General features: G+C 46.3%; 1 protein-coding gene across 2 annotated transcripts in view; it reads right to left on the minus strand.

Annotated features, from left to right (window-relative positions):
• EIF3M (eukaryotic translation initiation factor 3 subunit M) overlaps nt 1-20,843 on the minus strand; it is a 1,227,752-nt gene that overhangs the window by 367,528 nt on the left and 839,381 nt on the right. For both annotated transcript variants that reach the window (XM_044058942.1, XM_044058943.1), the window contains one exon: nt 14,047-14,190. In XM_044058942.1, the coding sequence (XP_043914877.1) occupies nt 14,047-14,190 (144 nt within the window). The remainder of the gene's footprint in view (nt 1-14,046; nt 14,191-20,843) is intronic.

Here is a 20,843-nt window from a genome sequence, read left to right on the forward strand (position 1 = left end):
TTAAACAATCTGGTTAAGAACTCCACTGCCATTTCTCCTAAGCACCTGCATGCTTCCACTGGTATGTCATCTGGACCAACAGCCTTTCCATTCTTCATCCTCTTCATAGCTGTCCGTACTTCCTCCTTGCTAATCTGTTTCACTTCCTGATTCACTATCCCCACATCATCCAACCTTCTCTCTCTCATTCTCTTCATTCATCAGCCCCTCAAAGTACTCCTTTCATCTGCTGAACACACTCTCATCACTTGTGAGTACATTTCCCTCACTGTCCTTGATCACCCTTACCTGCTGCACATCTTTCCCAGCTAGTTCCCTCTGTCTAGCCAATCGTACAGGTCCTTTTCTCCCTCTTTAGTGTCCAACCTTTCATACAACTCTCCACATGCCTTATCCTTAGCCTTCGCCACCTCTCATTTTGCCATGCTCATCTCCTTATACTCCTGTCTACTTTCTTCATCTCTCTGACAATCCCACTTCTTCGCCAGCCTCTTCCTCTTTATACTCTCCTCTCCTTGTCATTCTTCCTCTGTCCAGATGTCACATTAAGCACCTTTCTAGCTGTCTCCCTTACCATCTCTGCTGTAGTTACCCAGCTATTTGGTAACTCTTCACTGCCCCCCAGTGCCTGTTTTAACTCTTCCCTGAACTCCACCTCACACCCTTTTTCAACTTCCACCATTTGATCCTTGGCACTGCTCTCACACTTTTCCTCCTCTTCTTGATCACCTGCATCATCCTACAGACCACCATTCGATACTGCCTAACTACACTTTCCCCTATCACCACTTTACAGTCTCCAATCTCCTTCAGACTGGCCCTCCTGCATAGGATATAATCTACCTGTGTGCATCTTCCTCCACTCTTGTACGTCACCCTATGCTCCTCCCTCTTCTTAAAATATGTATTCATCACAGCCATGTCCATCCTTTTCGCAAAATCCACTACCATCTGACCTTCTGCATTCCTCTCCTTAACACCATACCTGCCCATCACTTCCTCATCCCCTCTGTTCCCTTCACCAACATGCCCACTGAAATCTGCTCCAATTACCAGTCTCTCACCCTTGGATACACTCACCAAAAGTTTTCTCTCATCCATTGCACACCCAACTTGAGGAGCGTATGCACTGACAAAGTACAGTTTTGTACCTACCATAAATGTAGATGTTTGAGTGCTAATACAGCTGCAGTCATAACAGATGGGTTCTCCTGCCGTCAGGCGGGTCCTCGGTCGGCCAAATTCCAAAGTCTAGGTCCGGCGTCGGTTGTCGTCGCTTTCTTTCCTGACGTCAGTGCGACAGGGGTATATAAAACACATCCGACGCCATTTTCTTCAGTCTTTCTTGCCCCAGATGTCAGGTGCCCCCAGAAGGAAGGCAATATATATATATATATATATATATATATATATATATATATATATATATATATATATAATCATGCATTGCAATATAATCAAAAACCAGTAGTTGCAAGCAAATACATCATAGAAGGATAACCCAATCAAGTTGTAAGATGAGGAGTTAGCCACTAGGTCTGTACCCAGAGGGAAGGAGGGAGGAAACCTGGACTGCAGCTGTATTAGCACTCTAACATCTACATTTATGGTAGGTACAAAACTGTACTATGTTCATCGTGCATACAGCTGCAGTCATAACAGATGGGTAGAATCCCAAAGCTACGCACAGGGTGGTAGGCACTAGGTGGAACTGGGAGGAGCCAGAATGCCCTGCAACACAGCAGTGGCAAAGCCTGCTCTAGTTTTGGAGTATAAAGGTAGGTGGTAGTGTTTAGTGAAGGTATGCACAGAACTCCAAGTGGCTGCCTCCAAAATATCTTTGGTAGGGACTCCTCTGAGGAAGGCTGCAGAGGTAGCTGTGGCCCTTGTGGAATGGGATCTGATGCCTGCAGGTACAGATTTACCATGAAAGGAGTAACAAAACCGTATGCAGTGGCCTATCCATTTTGAAATTGTCTGTTTGGAAATTGGCTTCCCTTGAGCTCCTACAGCATAGGACACAAAGAGTTGTTCTGATTTCCTGAAAGGCTTTGTTCTGTCCAAATAGCAACGTAGCTGTCTATGGATGTCTAAGGAATGTAGCAGCCTTTCCCCTTTGTTTTGAGGATTGGGGTAAAAGGTAGGTAAGTGTATGGCCTGATTTAAAGCTACCCTGGATACTACCTTAGGCATAAATGACGGGTTGGTTCATAGGGAAACCCTGTCCTGATGGAAGATGAGAAAGGGCTGCACAGCCATGAGGGCTTGTAGTTCCGAAACCCTACGAGCTGAGGTAATGGCCAGAAGGAAAGCTGTTTTCCAGGACAAATCTTGCAAATCTGTTGAGGCAGCTGGTTCAAAGGGAGGCAATGTTAATTTTTCTAGAATGTAATTAAGATCCCAGGCTGGTATTGGTTGTTTCCTTGGAGGTCTTATATTCTTAGCCCCTCTGAGGAACTGTCTTAAGAGTGGGTGAGAGAATAAGGGTGGATCAGTGTTGTATTTTGCAGAAATGGCTGAGGCATGGATTTTGATGGAGGAAAATGAAAGTCCACTGTTCAACAGCTCAGCTAGATACTGTAATATCTGAGGCAAATTCAGTTTTCTAGGATCCTGGCCTTTTTTCTCATTCCAAGCGCAAAACCGTTTCCATTTTGCGGAGTAAGCCTTTCTAGTAGATGGCCTTCTGGCCTCCAAAATGACATCCTGCACCTCCTTGGAGAGTAGGGTCTGTTGTGGTGTTAAGGAATTTTCCATGCAGCCAGACTGAGTGTTTTCAGCTGACTGTGAAGAGTTTTGTAGCTGTGCTGAGTCAGTAGAAGAGGCATTAGAGGTAGGGTCCAGGGAGGAGAATGTGTTAGGCTCCTCAGGAGTGGGTACCAGTGTTGTCTTGGCCAGTCTGGAGCAATCAGTATCATCTTTGGTCTGTCTGCTCTTGCTTTCAAGAGCACCTTGGGCAGAAGAGGCAAAGGTGGGAAGGCGTAAACTGTCCGTGCTGCCCAACTGAAAGAAAGGGTGTCCACTCTCCAGGCCTTTGGATGGAATGTCCTTGAGCAGAATTTTGTCAATTGATGATTCCTGTGGGAGGCAAAGAGATCTATGTCTGGCCTTCCCCACACTTGGATTATATTTGTAAACACTTGAGGATGCAACTTCCATTCATGCGGGTCTGTCATATTTCTGCTTAGATTGTCTGCCAGCGTGTTTTCCAAACCTGGCAGGTACTGTGCTTGAAGTTCGATTTGCCATTCCAGAGCCAAGTTCCAAAGTGACATGGCCAGCCTGCACAGGGGGTATGAATGTGTTCCTCCTTGTTTGTTTATGTACCACATTAATGTGGTGTTGTCTGTTCTTATCAATAATTGCCCTGGATGCAGGAGGTCCTTGGAAGCTGTAATTGCATTTATCACTGCTAGCATTTCCTTTTGATTGATGTGAAGGTGCTTTTCCTTTTGGGACCATTTGCCCTGAATGCACCTGTCTGTCATGTGTGCCCCCCAGGCGTAGTCTGAGGCGTCTGTTGTGATGACTTGATTTGCTTGAGGCTTGCAGAATGGTTGACCTGTGTTTGTTTGGCATGCTTGGGCCCACCATAGAAATTCCTTTTGCAAACATGGGATTAGTGGTATTATTGTTTCCAAACTGTGGCTGTGTTGAGACCATAGGTTTTTTAGGTACCATTGAAGTTTCCTCATATGAAACTTTGCACATGGGATTAGAAGAATGCAAGATGCCATGAAGCCCAGAGCCTGCAGGATTTTCCTTGCAGTTAGCCTGGTACAATTTGCTAGTATTTTGAAGTACTGAGTTAGTTGCCCCTGTTTTTCTGGAGTAAGATAGGCCATCTGGGTGTTTGTGTCCAAGTTGGCACCCAGGAAAATTATTTTCTGAGATGGTGTTAGCCTGGATTTCTCTTTGTTGACTGTGTATCCCAGAGAATTCAACAACTGTGTTACATAAGCCAGATGTTCCAGAAGTATGTGTTTGCTGTCCGCTTGGATCAGGCAGTCGTCCAAATAAGGGTAAATTTGTATCCCTTGAAGTCTGCAGTAGACAATTACTGATGCCAGGCATTTCGTGAATACTCTGGGCGCAGTAGATAAGCCAAAGGGCAATGCAGAGAATTGATAGTGGATTGAACCTGCAAGAAATCTGAGGTATCTTCTGCAGCTTTGTCTGACTGGGACATGCAGGTATGCCTACTTGAGGTCCAATGTTACCAGCCAAGACTCCTTGCCCAGCATGGGAAGAAGCTGCTGTAAGGTGAGCATCTTGAATTTTGGTACGAGTAGAAATGTGTTTAGGATGGATAAGTCCAAAATGGGTCTCCAATCGGTTCCCTTCCTTGGTACCAGGAATAGTCTGGAATAAAAACCTTGACCTTGTTCGTGAGTAGGTACCTCTTGAATAGCTTTCATGTCCATGAGCTTTGAAATTTGTATTTGAGCCTCTGCCCTTTGATTGTGTGGCAGGTTTGGCATGCCTCTCATTTTTGGAAGTGTGTGAAAATGAAATCTGTAGCCTCTGTTTATAATGTCCAGGATCCATTTGTCTGTTGTGATAATATGCCAATTTTTTGAAAATAATGCCAGCTTTCCTCCCAAGGGTGCTGCCAGCTGAGACTTGCTTGGCATGCAAAGGGGAAAGTCATTGGCTTTGTTTCCTGTATTGTTGTGCACTGTCTTCGCCACCTCTTGGTACTGGAGTTTGCCATTGTCTGCCTCTATATGATCCTTAAGATTGTCCTCTGCCCCTTGTGCGCCTGTATCTACCTCTTTGGGGCTTGTCCGTGGCTGGAAAGGACCAGTTTTTTGAAGGCCAATTTCTGCTAAAACGTGGTGGTTGTACCTGTAGAAAAGCTTTGACAGTTTGCATAGATTTAGCTTTTTCTTCCATTTTCCGTAGTATCTCCTCAGCATTAGTACCAAATAATACATCCTTTTGTAAAGGAGCATCTAGTAGTTTAGCTTTAACATGATCAGGCAAGGTTTGTTCCCTAAGCCAGGCATGTCTACGAATGACTGATCCTGTAACAGCAGCTCTACTTGAGGCCTCTAGAGCATCATAGCCACATTGTAAGGTGTGTTTACCCACTTGTTCTGCACTATGCATCATATCCTGCAACTCCTTCAAATCTGGTTGTTCAGGTTGTGACATTTTATTCCTTAATTGTGATAACAGAAACTGCTGATATTTAAGCATATGGAACTGACAATTTAAGGCCCTCATGGCTAGGTGGCGAGGTATATACCTTTTTCCCCACCTTTCTAAGGATCTAGACTCTCTTCGGAAGGTAATGGATTCTTAGCAGTAGAGGCCTTCATTCCCTTGGGGCCTTGAGAAATGGTTTCAGGGTCAGCATTATGGCTTTTATAAAGAAATTGGTGTGAGTTAGGAACTCTGTAGTACCTATCAGGCTTGACTGGGGCAGGAGACAGGGAATCTGGATTAAGGCAAGCCTCCGAGTAAACATCATCAAGTATGTCCAAGACAGGAGGAATCGCCAGAGGTCTGTGCTGAGGTAGCAAAAGAAATTCCCTAAGTCTTTTCTTGGAATCTGAAAAATCTTGGCCTTCCCAATGGAAGTGTTCCCTCAAGGTATGCAAGGTTTCCCCAAAAGAAAAATCCTCTGGGGGAGATACAGAAGGAATGGACTGCTCTGCATCAGAATCTTCAAAAGGGGAGTACGAGTGTTCCTCTTCATCAGAATGTTCTGAAATAATGGAGCCCAGGTCAGAAGAGGGAGAATCTTCCTCCACTCTGGGTCTCTTGTCCGGAGGGGGTTTGGAACCCCTGATAATAGCAATTAAATCCTCAGCCATTTTGAGCATCTGCTTTTTAGGCATGGGACCTGGAGATGGGCCCTGTGCAACAGGCCTCTTGGGATGCATGGTTGATTTGGACCTAGTAAAGGCCTTTATGGAAAGGAAGATGAGGGTCTGAAGACACCATGGGTGGAAGTGGACCTGTCCACATTAAGAGGCTCAACACTCACAGTGGCTTCGGTAGCTGTAGTCAGGGTATGGGCCGAGGCACCTGCGGTCTCGGTTACAGAAGACACCGCCAGAGAAGTGTCATCGGTAGTCAGGGGCTGCGTAGGCGCCTCGCTGAGAACCGGACCACGTGTAGTCGGTTTTGGCGTGGTGTCGGTGGAGACCACGGACCTCGCGTGTCGGTCTTTGTCCTTGCGTTTTTTGGACAAAATGGTAGTCGGAGTCTCCGACGACATTTTATAATCAAAAGCTTTACCAAAAAAGTGCTGGGCGAACTCCGCCCGACGCTTAATAGTGCGTTTATTGAAAGCGCAAAAGCGACAGCCCGAGACGTCGTGGTCTGGGCCTAAACAAGGTATACAGAGGGAATGGAAATCCTCATGCAGTACAAGAAATACAATTGTTAAATTTGTCTGACATCAGTCTGAGGCAAGAAAAGTTTCCCCAACGGGGTACTTAGCTTTAAAGAAGACTTCGGTTTCCAAATTTTCGTAATTTCAGGAGCTGGCCGACCGGCACTTGCGAACTGCTTCTGCTTCGGGCACCACGCGTCAAAAAATACTGAAGAAAATGGCGTCGGCTGTGTCTTGTATACCCCTGTCACACTGACGTCAGGAAAGAAAGCGACGACAACCGACGCCGGACCTAGACTTTGGAATTCGGCTGACCGAGGACCCGCCTGATGGCAGGAGAACCCATCTGTTATGACTGCAGCTGTATGCACGATGAACATCATTTATCATTACACCATCAATTTCCAGCTTCATAAACATCACTCTGTCCGACACACTTTTCACCTCCAAAACACTATTGGCATAATGTTCCTTCAGGATAACCCCTACCCCATTTCTCCTCCCATTCACACCATGATGGAACAATTTGAACACACCTCCTATACACCTGTCCTTACTCCCCTTCCATCTGGTCTCTTGCACACACAATGTGTCGACCTTCCTTCTCTCCATCATATCATCTAGCTCTCTCCCTATACCAGTCATGCTGCCAACATTCAAAGTTCCTAACCTCACTACTACACTCCTAACCTTCCTCCTCTCTCTCTGCTTTCGGGCATGCCTTCCCCCTCCCCTCTTGTTCTCCTTCGGCCAACAGTAGCCCAATTTCCGCCAGCACTCTTGTTGGCTAACAATACTGGGGCGGTCGTTGTTAACCCGGGGCCTGACCGATCCGGTATGGAAATCTGTATTGTATCTAGGGCACGCTGCAATGCCCAAATCAAAAAATGTTTCCATTTGCTGGAGTACACCTTTCTGGAGGAAGACTTGTGAGCCTCCACCAGGATCCTTTTAACGGGTGAAGATAAACTGGGAGTTCTGACTATCATGGGAACTGGAGCAGCCAAGCAGTGAGCTTTAGACTGCCCAGGTGTGGATGGGGAATCCCTGATGGATGAGAAATCAGATCTGGAACTGGATCCAACATCCATGGTGTAGCCAACAAATGAGATCACAGAGAAGGGAACCAGACCTGACGAGGCCAGAATGGGGCAATGAGGATAACCAAGCTCCCCAGCCTGTGAGCTTTCTGAAGGAATTCTGGAATCAAGGGAAGAGGAGGATAAGCATACAGGGGACCGGAGGGCCAAGCATGAATCAGAGGGTCTCTGGGGGCTTCCGCCGGTGGGGGGGGGGGTTTCAAAGTGAAGAGCTCACTGCATTTCGCACTGGAAGGAGAGGCGAAGAGATCACAGCAAGGCTGACCCCACTTGAGAAAGTTCTGTTGCGCTACTGAAGGATTCAGAGACCACTCGTAAGGCATCAGACTAGACCTGCTGAGCCTGTCTGCTAGAATGTTGGACCTCCCCGGAATGTGCTATGTCACCAGAAAACGACCAGTGAAGATTACCCACTCCCACACTCTCATAGCTTTGTGACATTGATGGTAAGACCTGGTTCTCCCTTGTTTGCTGATGTGCCAGACCACAGACATCTTGTCCATCTGGATAGCAATCGTCCCTGGGGGAAGATGGGCATGCAAAGCCAGCAACGCTAGAAGTACCGCCCTCATCTCCAGGACATTGATATGCAATCTGGTCTCATAGGGTGACCATGTGTCTTGGACTGTCCTTCCCGAGCAGTGCCCCCCACCCTAGTAGGGAGGTGTCCCTGGTCACCATGGTCGAGGGGGAGGGAGGAAGAAAGAACCAACCTTGGGCCAGATCCCAGGGAATTAATCCACCACAGAAAAGAGTCCCTGCACACCAGATATGAACAGGATGAGACAAAGGGAGATCTAACATGGACTATTGGACCATGAGGGTCCACTGAAGAACCCGCATGTGAAAGCGTGCTATGGGCAAGAGACTGATCATGGCCGCCATGGACCCCAATGCCCATAATACCATTTCTGCCATTGGAAATTGAGCTTGGAGGATGCAAAGGACATGTAGATTCAGATACTGGATCCTGTCCAATGTAAGAAAGACTTTGGTTTGAGTTGTGTCCAAATGAGCCCCAATAAAATCTAACACTGGAACCAGGGCCACAGGCAACTTGTTGAGACTGAAGGTAATGCCCAACTGCTGGGCTAACAGAAGAAGGGAATCGCTCGCTTGATTGAGCTGATGCCTGGAAGGGGTGGTGAGGAGCTAATCGTCCAGGTAGGGGAAGACCTGTATGCCCTGGAGTCTCAGGTGAGCCACTACCACTGCCATCACTTTGGCGAACACCTGGGGGATGTCGTGAGACCAAAGTGGAGCGCTCTGAACTGATAATTGGCCTCCTGACAGAAGCAGAGGAAACTCTGAAAGCGCCTATCCATTTTCATATGGTAGTACACATCCTGGAGGTCGATCGAGCACATCCAATCATTCTCCTGCAGGAAGGGCAGGATAGATAGAAGGGTGACCATCCGGAATTCTGTCTTGGCCACACACAGGTTCAAGGTGGAAAATTCCAGAATGGGTCTTAAGTTTCCGTCTTCTTTGGCACCAATAAAAACATGGAATAAATGGCTAACCTGGACTGGTCTGGGGGGGATGGGTTGGATGACTCGCTTTTCTGGCAGCCTTGCAATCTGCAGTGCTGCATCCTCCCTTTGCACGGGTGGAACATCCGGGAGGTGTCTGTTGATGGATGGGGTAATGAGAGAAAGGGGAGTGAATTGCCTTTGGATTTTGTTTTCCTTCCTAACCTCACTCTCAACTGCTGATTCGTATATGTAACTAAATAGTAAAATCTAGCTATTATGCTATAAGCTTGTTTTTATTTTCTGAACAAAAATTGTAATTGTTTTTGTCCTACCTTTGAAAATTTTCATGTTAATAAACTTTGTTCTGTGGAGCTTTTCTCCCCGGGACTCCACTGAAAATGGGCCCTCAAGCCCAGTGGACCTCCCTGGTAATCAAACTGGAATAAATAAATAAAATAAAAAATTTGCAATACCCAATGATCTTCTGTGATGGACTCCCATGCTGTTAGGTGTAGCGATAGGTGGCCCCTGACTGCCTCCAGAGATAAGTAGCCAGGCAACCTTTCAGGGTTGCTGTGCAGGTCTCTCTGAGAAAGTCTCAAGACCCTTGGATTCCTCGGACCCCCTCTGCTTCTAGGGCGGCCATCTATCAAACCCCCCTCTGCTCCTGGGGGAAGGAGAGTCCTGAGTGTCCTGGGAATAGTCTGGAATCACATCTTCTTGGCCCCCCTCCGATTCCTCGAGAAGGTTCATTGAGGGGCCGAAAAGCAAATCCCAACCACAGAGAGAGTCTTCCCAACCTTCTCACTGTGGACTAAGGTGTCACATACTGACTTCCCAAAAAGGGAGGAACTGTTGTACATGGCATTCAGAAAATACGCCTTGAAGGGTTCCAAAAAGGCACAGAGCCGGATCCCGATGTGGTGCCTGATGGCAATGCTTGTACCGGCAGCTCTAGCGGTGCCCTCGGTAGCATGGAAAAGGACATACATAGAGGCATTAGTGATGAAGTCAGGGTGGCCATTCCAGAGGAGATAGCTTTCTTGTCCTTCACCGACATGGACCCAGGGGTAGACTCAGTGACCTCCTTGACAAGGTCTCACTGCAGCCTAATCACGTGCGCCATATAATTCCGTGCACGCACAGAAAAGGTCGCTGAAGTGTACACCAGCTTCCCAAAATGATCCATCATCCTGGACTCACGGTCAGGAGGATGGAATGTGGAGGTCTCCTGAGCAAGCTCCTTTTTAGTGGTGGCCACCACCACCACCATGGCATCAACCGGGGATCCTTTAATCCAATGGGCCCTGCCCGAAGGGGGGGGGCTCAAAACCTCATTAGGGTGTTTAGAAATGGGCTCCACTGTATTCAGTTCCTTCCATGCCTGAGAAGTGATAAGATCCACCAAAGGATCTGCGGGAGAGGACACCCAGGAAGTAGAGGGTCCTGTGCCAAATGCGTCCAGGAACACCAATTCAGAGTTAGATTTTTGGACAGACCACCCTCCACTCTGGCGCAGGATTTCCATGATGTCTCCAAAGGAGACATCTTTGGGGGATGACCAGGGGGAACCTTCCCCTTCTTCCAAATCGATGTCTTCCATGAAGAATTCGGGAGGGGAGTCCAAGTGCCTCCTTTTGCATGTACGCTTGCGGAGGATCTTCTGGGGGGTCTTTGGGGAGAATTCGCCAATGTCTCGCTGCTCCCAAGAAGGAGTGCCCTGGGGAGGCAAAGTGGCAGCAGCAGCTGTCCCTGAGATGGTAGAATGGCCGGGTCCACGCCAGAAACAGGGGGAGACAGGGCAGACTCTGAAGACGAGATTGTCAAGGGTCTTGATGATATCGAGAGGACCCTCTCCACCACACTGAAAGCTGAAGGGGAATGGATCTCTTGAGAAGGCACAATGGTTGGAGCTGTAACCCTCTGACCCAATGGGGGAGCTGGAGCCAAACCTCCAGGTGCCGAGATCCTAAAGGAAAGGCTCTGCTCCAAAAGGCTTGGAGCCGAAGCCATCCCCTCGGATCCAACACACAGGCTACGTCTCTGAGAGCTGGACGGATCCGAGCTAGTTGGATCAGACCTGCTCAAGGCCAAAGCCGGCATCGAGGTACAAGGTACCATCGGAGAAGATTCCTTTGACGAGGAGTGTCCTCGGACCCAAGGGCTCAGAAACCGGAGGTCAGATCGGAGAAGGAGCAATAGGGATGGACACAGATTGCATGCCCCCAGCTCCGGAGGGAGAGGGGGCAGGCAGGACTCCCAAATGAATTTGAGTGCAGATAAACTTCTGCATCATCCTATCCATCCTCACTTCAGAATGGCTGAGGGTGGAGCGAGAAGAAGAGTCCACAGACACTGGCCTGCAGTGGCGGTGAGGGGAAGCCTGCACTGGCGACCGGGTCCAAAGCTCCTCTGGCTCTGGAGAGAACTGAGGGGAATGGAGCCGGGGGGACTCAGGCCTCGGAGCTGACCTATGTTTTGTTGGTGGGCCCACCGAAGCAGAGCGATCTGGGGATCACTTCCTGTCCTTAGACTCTGCCGATTTGTCTGACTTGTCTCCATCCCCGGGCCTCTTGGTGGGAGTTTGAATCCCAGAGGCCGGGGCAGAGACCAAAGTAGAAGCCAGGGCAGAAGAGGCCTGTGCCCAGGTGGAAAGAGAGGGTAAGCAGACCCTTCAAAATTAAGTTATTCCTCCTGTCCATCAGTGCCCAGGGATTAAATCCAGCACAGCTGGAACTGGAGGTATCTAAATGGGCTGCCCCAGACATACAATACACAGAGTGTGGCCATCAGCTGGGAGAGCTTGTGGCCACACTCTGTCCATTTTCGGAAGTCTGGTTTAGGTGCATCGGATATAATCCTAACTTGAGGCCTAACATGCACACTCGCACACAAACCACACACATGAGCAAGACAGAAAAGAAAGGCTTTTTTTTTTACTGACACAGGGAGCACGAGGGGAGGTAGAAAGGATAGAGAAATGGAAAATATGAGAAAAAGGGGAAAATTAACAGTAATAAAGACATTTACCCAAACTTTATAAGCAAAGGGCATGGATCACAATGCAGACAATAGCGTGGCAAACAAGATCTAAAGGGAGGAAGAACACACGGGCATTGTGGGTAGGGGAGGAGCTTTGAACTCAGATCAGATGCTGGATATGCGGCAGAGTCGGATCTGTGCCGGATCCAGGAACCCACACACTGAAGATCAAATGAAGGCAACAACTTCAGATCGACTGTTACATTCATTGGATGTTCACAGACAGTAACATTTTTACTTGCACAGGACCAAGCCCTTTCGAATATCAGATCAATTATTTGTTTCCTTTTCTGCTAACCATCTAAGGTCAGGCAGTTTCCTAGGTTACTCTCACCAAGTGGATTCCAGACTGTATCCCCTTTATGACAAAAATGGTTTGAAGCTACCTCACCCCCCCCCCTCTTAAGGCCCACTCCACCGGGTGTATGTTCACCTCATATTTGCCTTCTCTTACAGGACCTTGTTAGATATCATCTGTGCTGCAGCCACTTGGTCTAAGGCTTGTACATTTGTATCGCATTATAAACTGGATCTTGTTTCCTGGAGCAGGGCTTCATTCGGTTCGGATGTGCTCTAGCATATCGTTCCCTGAGACCAAGGAGTTGTACAGCTGGGTACGCTACCCAATTTGTGAAAAGGAATGAAAGAGACATCAGATTTATTAGTTATGTACTTACCATAACTCGGTATCTGTGTTGCCTTCTTTCATTCCTCCTCACCTTCCTACCCAATCATCTCTCTTCCTGGTACTCTAGATGACCTGGACCAGAACTATCAATTGGCAACTGTTGTACCTGGTTTTTGAGCCTCTAGTTATGGAGACACATACATTTATACATATATTACTGTATATTTTAGGATCTCTCTATTCTTTGCTCTCTGTTATCTATAGGCAGTAAACTCGATCTGAGGAGGTTGGTTAGAGTGCAGGGCATTGTGGGTAGTGGGAAGAGCTCGAGACTTGGATCCTAGTCTGAAAAAATATGACAAAGCTGGATACAAGCATGGGTACGTAACCAATCTTACCCATTTGTGAGGAGGAATGAAAGAAGACAATACATATACCAAGTTATGTTAAGTACATAACTAATTATCAAAAGTAAAGAGGCATGTCATAAATTGCAGATCCTGTTATTTCAGAAAAAGCACCATAAAATTGTAATTACTACGTAAAATTCTATACGAAACAAGACAGTTCACTTGATGCTAAATGGCTGTTACTATGCAAAGATATCTGTATGAGGGCAAGGTAAATATATGAAACATTCGGCATTTTAATGGGAACATTCCTGGGATGCTTGTATCTGTGTATACTCAGGATTAATATATGCATTGTCTACTTTACTGTAAAATTATTGTAATAAGACATAGTAAAAAACAGAAATGAACTTTTCTGTTGGTGGGACCAGGCATGATGATCTTTTTTAATGGGTATTGCCCTTACAATTGACTGCTAGTAGATGAGGTTTTCACAAGCAGGAACTATGATACTCTGACCATGTTGAGGGAAGGGAGGTAGGGATGACTTCCTTTGACAGGACCTGAAACTCAAATTACATTCTTTTGCAAAAGGCCATCTCTTTTATGTGCTCAGAGAATGTGTAACACGTAGGAAAACAAATCTGTAAGATTGACAACAAATCATGCAGCATACTCAAATCTCACATAAAAACCAAGGCAGCCAAAACACAGTTAAATATTTAAATTCCTGTTTGGTCAACACATCTCTAGCTTATATGAAATGTGGGAATAAACCATTTGTATGCAAAACTGCAAAAATATTAATTGCCTAAACATACATTCAGACTACCTAGCTTCTGCAAGGAGTGCTAGCCAATACAACTAAACTGTGTTAGTGTTCACAAAGACTACAAAAACACACATTTATTAGAAAAAGCCACGCATGTCAATACTTTGCGTCATGCTAATGGTTTTTAAAGCAGTCATTATAAACAAGTATTTTTATTCTTTAGGCTTTTATCCAACTTTACTTTCAATTACATGAATCAGCGTATTTGTATGGGCCAAACACCTGCTGGCCTGATTAACAATCCTTAGAAATAAGGAAAACTATGCCCCTTACCGTCAATGACAAAGGCTTCCACATCATCTGCACCAATCTGAAGCTCTTGCTGTATTGTGTCAAATGAAATTTCTTTGTGTTCTACAGCCATTCCCATGAAAGTAAGAAGCCTCATTTTTGCCATATTTTGCTCGTGAGACAAGCCTAGGAATCAAAATAAACAAGTGATTTTTACAAGCGGAAACAAATCATTTCAGTAAAACAGAGCATCTTAAAACACAAATATACAAATGCTCATTATTAAAACATAACTGAAAAACTGTTAACCCTGTATTTGCTAAATTGCTGAATAAACTTAAAATATCACTGATTTGGTGTTGCATTTGTTAAACATCTGCAGATGCAGCCTACAATCGTCTACTTACTCTAAACATGCAAAACATTGTATGGATCTGCACAAGATGTGGTTAGGCTAAGGCAAATAGAGCATGCTTACATCATCAAGAAATCATAACTAAAATGAATGTGGCATGCACAGTGTCACAAGAGGCAGTATTTCATAATGGTTTAACTATCTAATTTAGTGGATTTTTTTTCTTGAGCACCATGCACCGTTTAAATACTACCGGCAAGTGAATCAGATACATACTCTTAATAGATGTCTTTCAAGCCTTCATTTTTTACCATCATGCTCCTGGCCCAAAGGAGAAAGCTACAAGTTACACTGTTCTCAAAGTACCAATTCATCCATCCATAACCCTTTTTCCCATTTTTGCACATAGGGTTGGAGTGTCACTTCAGCAGTGAAAAAGTACAGTTGTGTACACTTACCATAAATGTAGATGTTAGAGTGTATTCACTGTTGCAGTCATCACATTTGGGTTATCTGCTTGCAGTAGCCCTCAGTCGGCCTGATTAACAAAAGTCTTGGGTCCTGCGTCTGTTGCTATCCCTTCTTCCATGACATCAGGTACTCAGGGGTATAAAACATGCAGCCGACGCCATTACATCAGATTTTCTTGCCCCAGATGTCAGGTGGCCCCTAATGGGAAGCAATTAAATCTATAAATATACAAAGTTATACCTCCCAACAAAAAAGCAAATACACCAAAAAGCTTTTGAGCATAGTAAAGTAGAGTAGAGGTACAGCCAAAAGAAAGGGGTCTGGAGGGAAGGTAACCAGGACGGCAACAGTGAATACACTCAAACATCTACATTTATGGTAAGTGTACACAACTGTACTACAGGGAGGCCACGGTGGTGCAGCGGTTAGCGTTGCCGCCTCACAGCAAGAGGTTCTCCGGTTCGATCCTCAGCTGGGGTGCCTTCTGTGCGGAGTCTGCACGTCCTCCCTTTGGTTGCGTGGGATTCCTCCGGGTGCTCCGGTTTCCTCCCACATCCCAAAGACATGCTGTAGGTGGATTGGACACTCTAAATTGGCCCTAGGTGTGAGTGCGTGCTTGTGTGTGTCTCCTGTGGAAGGTTGGGTGACGGGCTGGCAACTCGACACCGTAAAACTCCACTGCCAATCATGAGCGGACAGGTGATCCGCTGTGGCGACCCCTAACCGGGAAAAGACGAAAGAAGAAGAAGTACACAACTGTACTATGTTCTTCGTGTTTCACTGTTGCAGTCATCACATTTGGGTAGATTCCCAAAGCAAAGGATGGGAGGAGGAATTTAGATAGCATTAGGACCAGCTATAAGGCCCTGCAAGACTGCAGTGGCAAAGCCAGCTCTGAATTTAGAGAAAATTGGCAGATGGTAATGCTTCGTGAAAGTATGTACTGAACTCCAGGTAGCAGCTTCTAGGATGTCCCTGGTAGGGATGCCTCTGAGAAAGGCTGTAGAGGTAGATGCAGCCCTGATTGAGTGGGGTCTGATCCCCTGTGGGATAGGTTTTCCATGGTGCTTGTAGCAGAAATGAATGCAATGGCCTATCCACTTGGAAATGGTTTGCTTTGAAACAGCCTTCCCCTATGCCCCTGCAGCAAATGCCACCAACAGTTGGTCAGATTTCCTTTGAGGTTTAGTCCTGTCTAAGTAAAATCTAAGTTGTCGGTGCACGTCTAAGGAGTGCAGTATCCATTCCCCTTTGTTCTGTGGATTAGGAAAGAAGGTTGGCAAATGAATGGACTGATTTAAAGGCCACACTGGATACCACCTTGGGCATGAAAGAGGGATTGGTCCTGAGGGACACCTTGTCTGCATGAAAGATGATGAAAGGCTCCACTGCCATGAAGGCCTGTAATTCAGATACCCTTCTTGCTGAAGTGATTGCTAAAAGGAAAGCTGCTTTACAAGAGAGGAATTTGAAATCAGCAGTGGCAGCTGGCTCGAAAGGAGGAAGGGTGAGCTTTTCCAATACAAAGTTAAGGTCCCAGGCTGGAGTTGGGGCTCTCCTGGGTGGTCGTAGATTTTTGGTCCCTCTGAGGAACTGCTTAAGCAGTGGATGAGAGAAGAGGGGAGGTTCTGTGTTATAATGAGCTGAAATAGCTGAAGCATGGATTTTGATGGATGAGAAAGACAGGCCCTTGTGAAGCATCTCAGTTAAGTATTGTAAAATCTGAGGTAAATTGGGCACTGCTGTGCTCATCCCTTTAGATGGATTCCAGGCACAGACTCTTTTCCACTTTTCAGCATAAGATTTTCTAGTACTAGGCCTACTTGCCTCTAAAATGATATCCATCACTGGTTTACTGAGGGATGGCAAAGGAGAGATTAGGTAATTAGCTAGGCTGCTATGTTCAGTGTATGAAGCTGAGGGTGAAGAATCTGGTTCTCTTGCTGAGACAATAGGGTAGGAGTCTGAGGCAGGTGCCATGGGGCCAAAAGTGACACACTGCGAAAGAGGGGGTTACCAGGGTTGGCGTGGCCAGTCTGGTGCAATCAAAATCGCCCTTGGTTTGTCTTGTTTGATCATTAGTAGCATGTTGGAGGGCAGTAGCAGAGGAGGAAAGGCATAAAGTGATAGTTGTTTCCAGCTGAAGGACAGGGCATCTACTTTCCATGCTTGTTTGTGGGGAGTCCTTGTGCAAAATTTGTCCAAATGATAGTTCTGGGGAGAGGCAAACAGGTCTATATCTGGGCTCCCCCATTTGCTTGTCAACATGTTGAAAATCCTTGGTTCCAGCTTCCAGTCATGTGAGGCCATGAGGTTTCTGCTTAGTTCGTCTACCAGTGTATTTAGTTTTCCTGGCAGGAATTGAGCTTGTAGATGCACTTGGTAGCTCCGAGCTGTATTCCACAATGCCATGGCTAGTCTGCATAGGGGGTAAGAATGTGTACCCCCCTGCTTGTTTATGTACCACGTAACAGGGGTGTTGTCCATCTTTACCATTAATTGTCCTGGAAGAATGTGGTCCTTGAAGGCTGTCAGAGCATGCTGTACAGCTAAAGTACAGTTGTGTACACTTACCATGTAGATGTTCAAGTGTATTCACTGTTGCAGTCATTACATTTGGGTAATCTGCTGGCAGGTTGCCCTCAGTCGGCCTGAATTCCAAAGTCTTGGGTCTTGCGTCGGTTGCTGTCTCCTCTTCCATGACGTCAGGTTGTCAGAGTATAAAACATGCAGCCGACGCCATTTTCTTTAGTTTTTCTTGCCCCAGATGTCAGGTGCCCCCAAAAAGGTAGCAAAAAAAAAAAAAAAAATATATATATATATATATATATATATATATATATATATATATATATACATATATACATGCATCAATATAAACTTTACCTTCATCTACAAGCAAATACACCACATAGGTTGTAGAAGATAGAGAAGGAAAGATAAACTCCAGAATGACAGGGGGATTGCGGGAGGGTAACCTGGACTGCAACAGTGAATACACTCGAACATCTACATTTATGGTAAGTGTACACAACTGTACTATGTTCTTCGTGTTTCACTGGTGCAGTCATTACATTTGGGGTAGGGTTTTGGGCAGTAGAGGCCTTAATGCCCTTGGGTCCCTGTGAAATGGTCTCTGGATCCGCAATAGGATTTTTAAAAAGGAACTTGTGAGAATCAGGAAACCCTGTAATATCAGTCAGGTTTTCTGGGAGCAGGAGGCAAAGAATCAGGGGCCAAACTAGATTCCAAAAAGGCATCATCAACAATGTCGAGTACAGGAGGTATAGCTAAAGGCCTATGCTGAGGCAAAAGTAAGAAATCCCTAAGCCTCTTTTTCGAATCAGAAAAATCCTGGCTTTCCCAGTAGAAATGCTCCCTTAGAGTGCAAGGTTTCACCAAAAGAAAAATCCTCTGGAGGGGAAGCAGAGGGAATAGAGTTCTCTGCATCAGAATCCTCATAAGTAGATAAGGGTAAATCCAGATCATCAGAAGAATCAGAAAAATCAGAATCCTGGTCAGAAGATTCATAAACAATTTCAGTCCTTGGTCTCTTAATAGAGGGTGGTTGGCTTCCCCTGATTAAAGTTATAAGATCTTCAGATATTCTTATCATTTATTATTTAGGCATAGAGGCCTGAGCATGTAGCCTGGGCGTCGGTTTTCTAGGCATGGTTCGAGGTTTAGGCCTTAAAGAAGAAGGAGGAGTCAGTTTAATATGCAAGTCCGTAGGTCTGTATATACCCTCAGAAGCCGGTGCCTGCACAGTGGCTCCGAATCCATCCAAGGTAGAGACATCTGCAGGTTCCACAGTTGAAGCATCTCGCGGCATACCGGACTCCGAATGGGTCTCAGTAGAGTCCTGCAAATTAGAAGTAATGGGTATCAAGGGCTGCGAAAGCACCTCACTGAGTATCGGTGAACTGGCGACTGGCTTGGGAGAAGCGTCGTCGGCAGCTTTGGACCTAGGCAGCCTGTCTCTGTCTTTATCTTTGCATTTTTTTGGAATTCCGGTAGTCGGATGGCTTACTGATGACACTTCTGGATAATTGAACCGAGAACCAAAATATTTAGTGGCGAAAATATACCGACGACAGATAGTGCATTGATTAAATAAAGCACAAAACAGACAGCAAGGTAAGTTGTGGTCAGGGCCTAGGCAAGGAATACAGTACGAATGAAAATCTTTGTGAGGTATTTGCTTTCCACAAGAAATGTAATTAACTTTTACTAACATCAGTAAGGAGCAAGAAAAAGTTTCCCCAACGGGGTACTTAGGTTTAGTTGAAGACTTCGGTTCTGAAACTTGAAAACGAAAATTTCAGGAGGTGGCCGACCGGCACTTGGAACTGCTTCTGCTTCAGGCACCGCACGGCAAGAAAGACTGATGTAATGGTGTCGGCTGCATGTTTTATACTCGATGACCTGACATCATGGAAGAAGGGACAGCAACCGACGCAGGACCCAAGACTTTGTTAATCAGGCCGACTGAGGGCTACTGCAAGCAGTGTTTCACTGTTGCAATCATCACATTTGGGTTGATTCCCAAAGTTGAAGAATGGGTGGAGGCAGTCAAGAAGAGTTGGGGCTGGCTAGAATGCCCTGCTGTTGCGAAACCCGCTCTGGATTTGGAAAAGTTAGGCAGGTGGTACTGCTTGGTGAAGGTGTGAACAGGACTCTGAGTAGCTACTTCCAGAATGTCCCTGGTAAGGTCTCCCCTGAGGAATGCTGTAGAGGTAGAAGTTGCCCTAGTGGAATGCGTTCTGACTCCCTGAGCGGTTGGGTTTTCTATGGTGTTTGTAGCAGAAATGGATACAGTGTGATATCCATTTGGAAATTGTTTGTTTTGAAATGGCCTTGCCCCCTGCCCCGGTGCAAAACCGACTAGTAACTGGTCGGATTTCTTGAAGGGTTTAGTCCTATCAAGATAGAATCTGAGCTGTCTTTGCACATCAAAGGAGTGCAGGATCCTTTCCCCTTTATTTTGAGGATTAGGGAAGAAGATTGGCAAATGGATAGATTGGTTGAGAGCTGCACTGGACACCACTTTGGGCATAAAAGTAGGGTTAGTCCTGAAGGAGACTATCAGCATGAAAAATAATGAAGGGTTCCACAGCCATAAGTGCTTGTAACTCAGACACTCTTCTAGCTGAAGTGATGGCCAGAAGCAAGGCCATTTTCCGAGAGAGGAATTTTAACTCTGCTGACGCAGAAGGCTCAACGGGGGTAAGCGTGAGCTTTTCCAGTACAAAGTTAAGGTCCCAAGCAGGGTTGGGGGCTCTCCTTGGTGGCCTTAAGTTGTTTACCCCTCTCAGGAACTGTTTGATGAGAGGGTGAGAGAAGAGAGGTGGCTCAGTGTTGTAATTAGCTGAGATGGCAGCGGCATGGATCTTAATGGAATAGAAGGATAGGCCTCTGTGGAGTAGATCTACTAAATAATCCAGGATTAGAGGTAAGGAGGACAGTGCTGTTTCTCCTCCTTTAGATGGACTCCAGGAACAATACCTTTTCCACTTATCAGCATAGGATTTCCTTGTACTGGGTCTTCTTGCTTGAAGAATGATGTCCAGCACCTGCTTGCTTAGGCTGGTCACTGGGGGAGAACTCAAGGAATAAGCCAGGCTGCAAGATTCAGGGTTTGCAGTTGCAGATGCAAGATCTGTCCCTCCTGCTGAGTGTGGAGGGTTGGTACCTACAGTAGGAGCCAGGGTGGCACCGGTGACAGGCTGTGCAGTAGTGGGTACCAGTGCTGGCGTGGCCAGTCCGGGGCAATCAGGACTGCCCTTGGTCTTTCCTATTTTGAGTAATATTCTTGTGAGAATAGGCAGAGGGGGAAACGCATAGATTGAGAGGTTTACCCACTGGAAGGATAGGGCATCCACTTTCCAGGCCCTGCTGTGAGGTGTCCTGGTGCAGAATTAGCTGAGCTGGTGATTGAAGGGGAGGCAAAAAGGTCCACCTCCGGGGTCCCCCATTTCTGGGTTAGAAGGCTGAAAGTGCTGGGGTCTAATCG

The sequence above is a fragment of the Protopterus annectens genome, chromosome 17.part0 (assembly GCF_019279795.1).
Source record: "Protopterus annectens isolate FY-2018-M chromosome 17.part0, PAN1.0, whole genome shotgun sequence".
Classification (NCBI taxonomy): Eukaryota; Metazoa; Chordata; order Ceratodontiformes; family Protopteridae; genus Protopterus; species Protopterus annectens.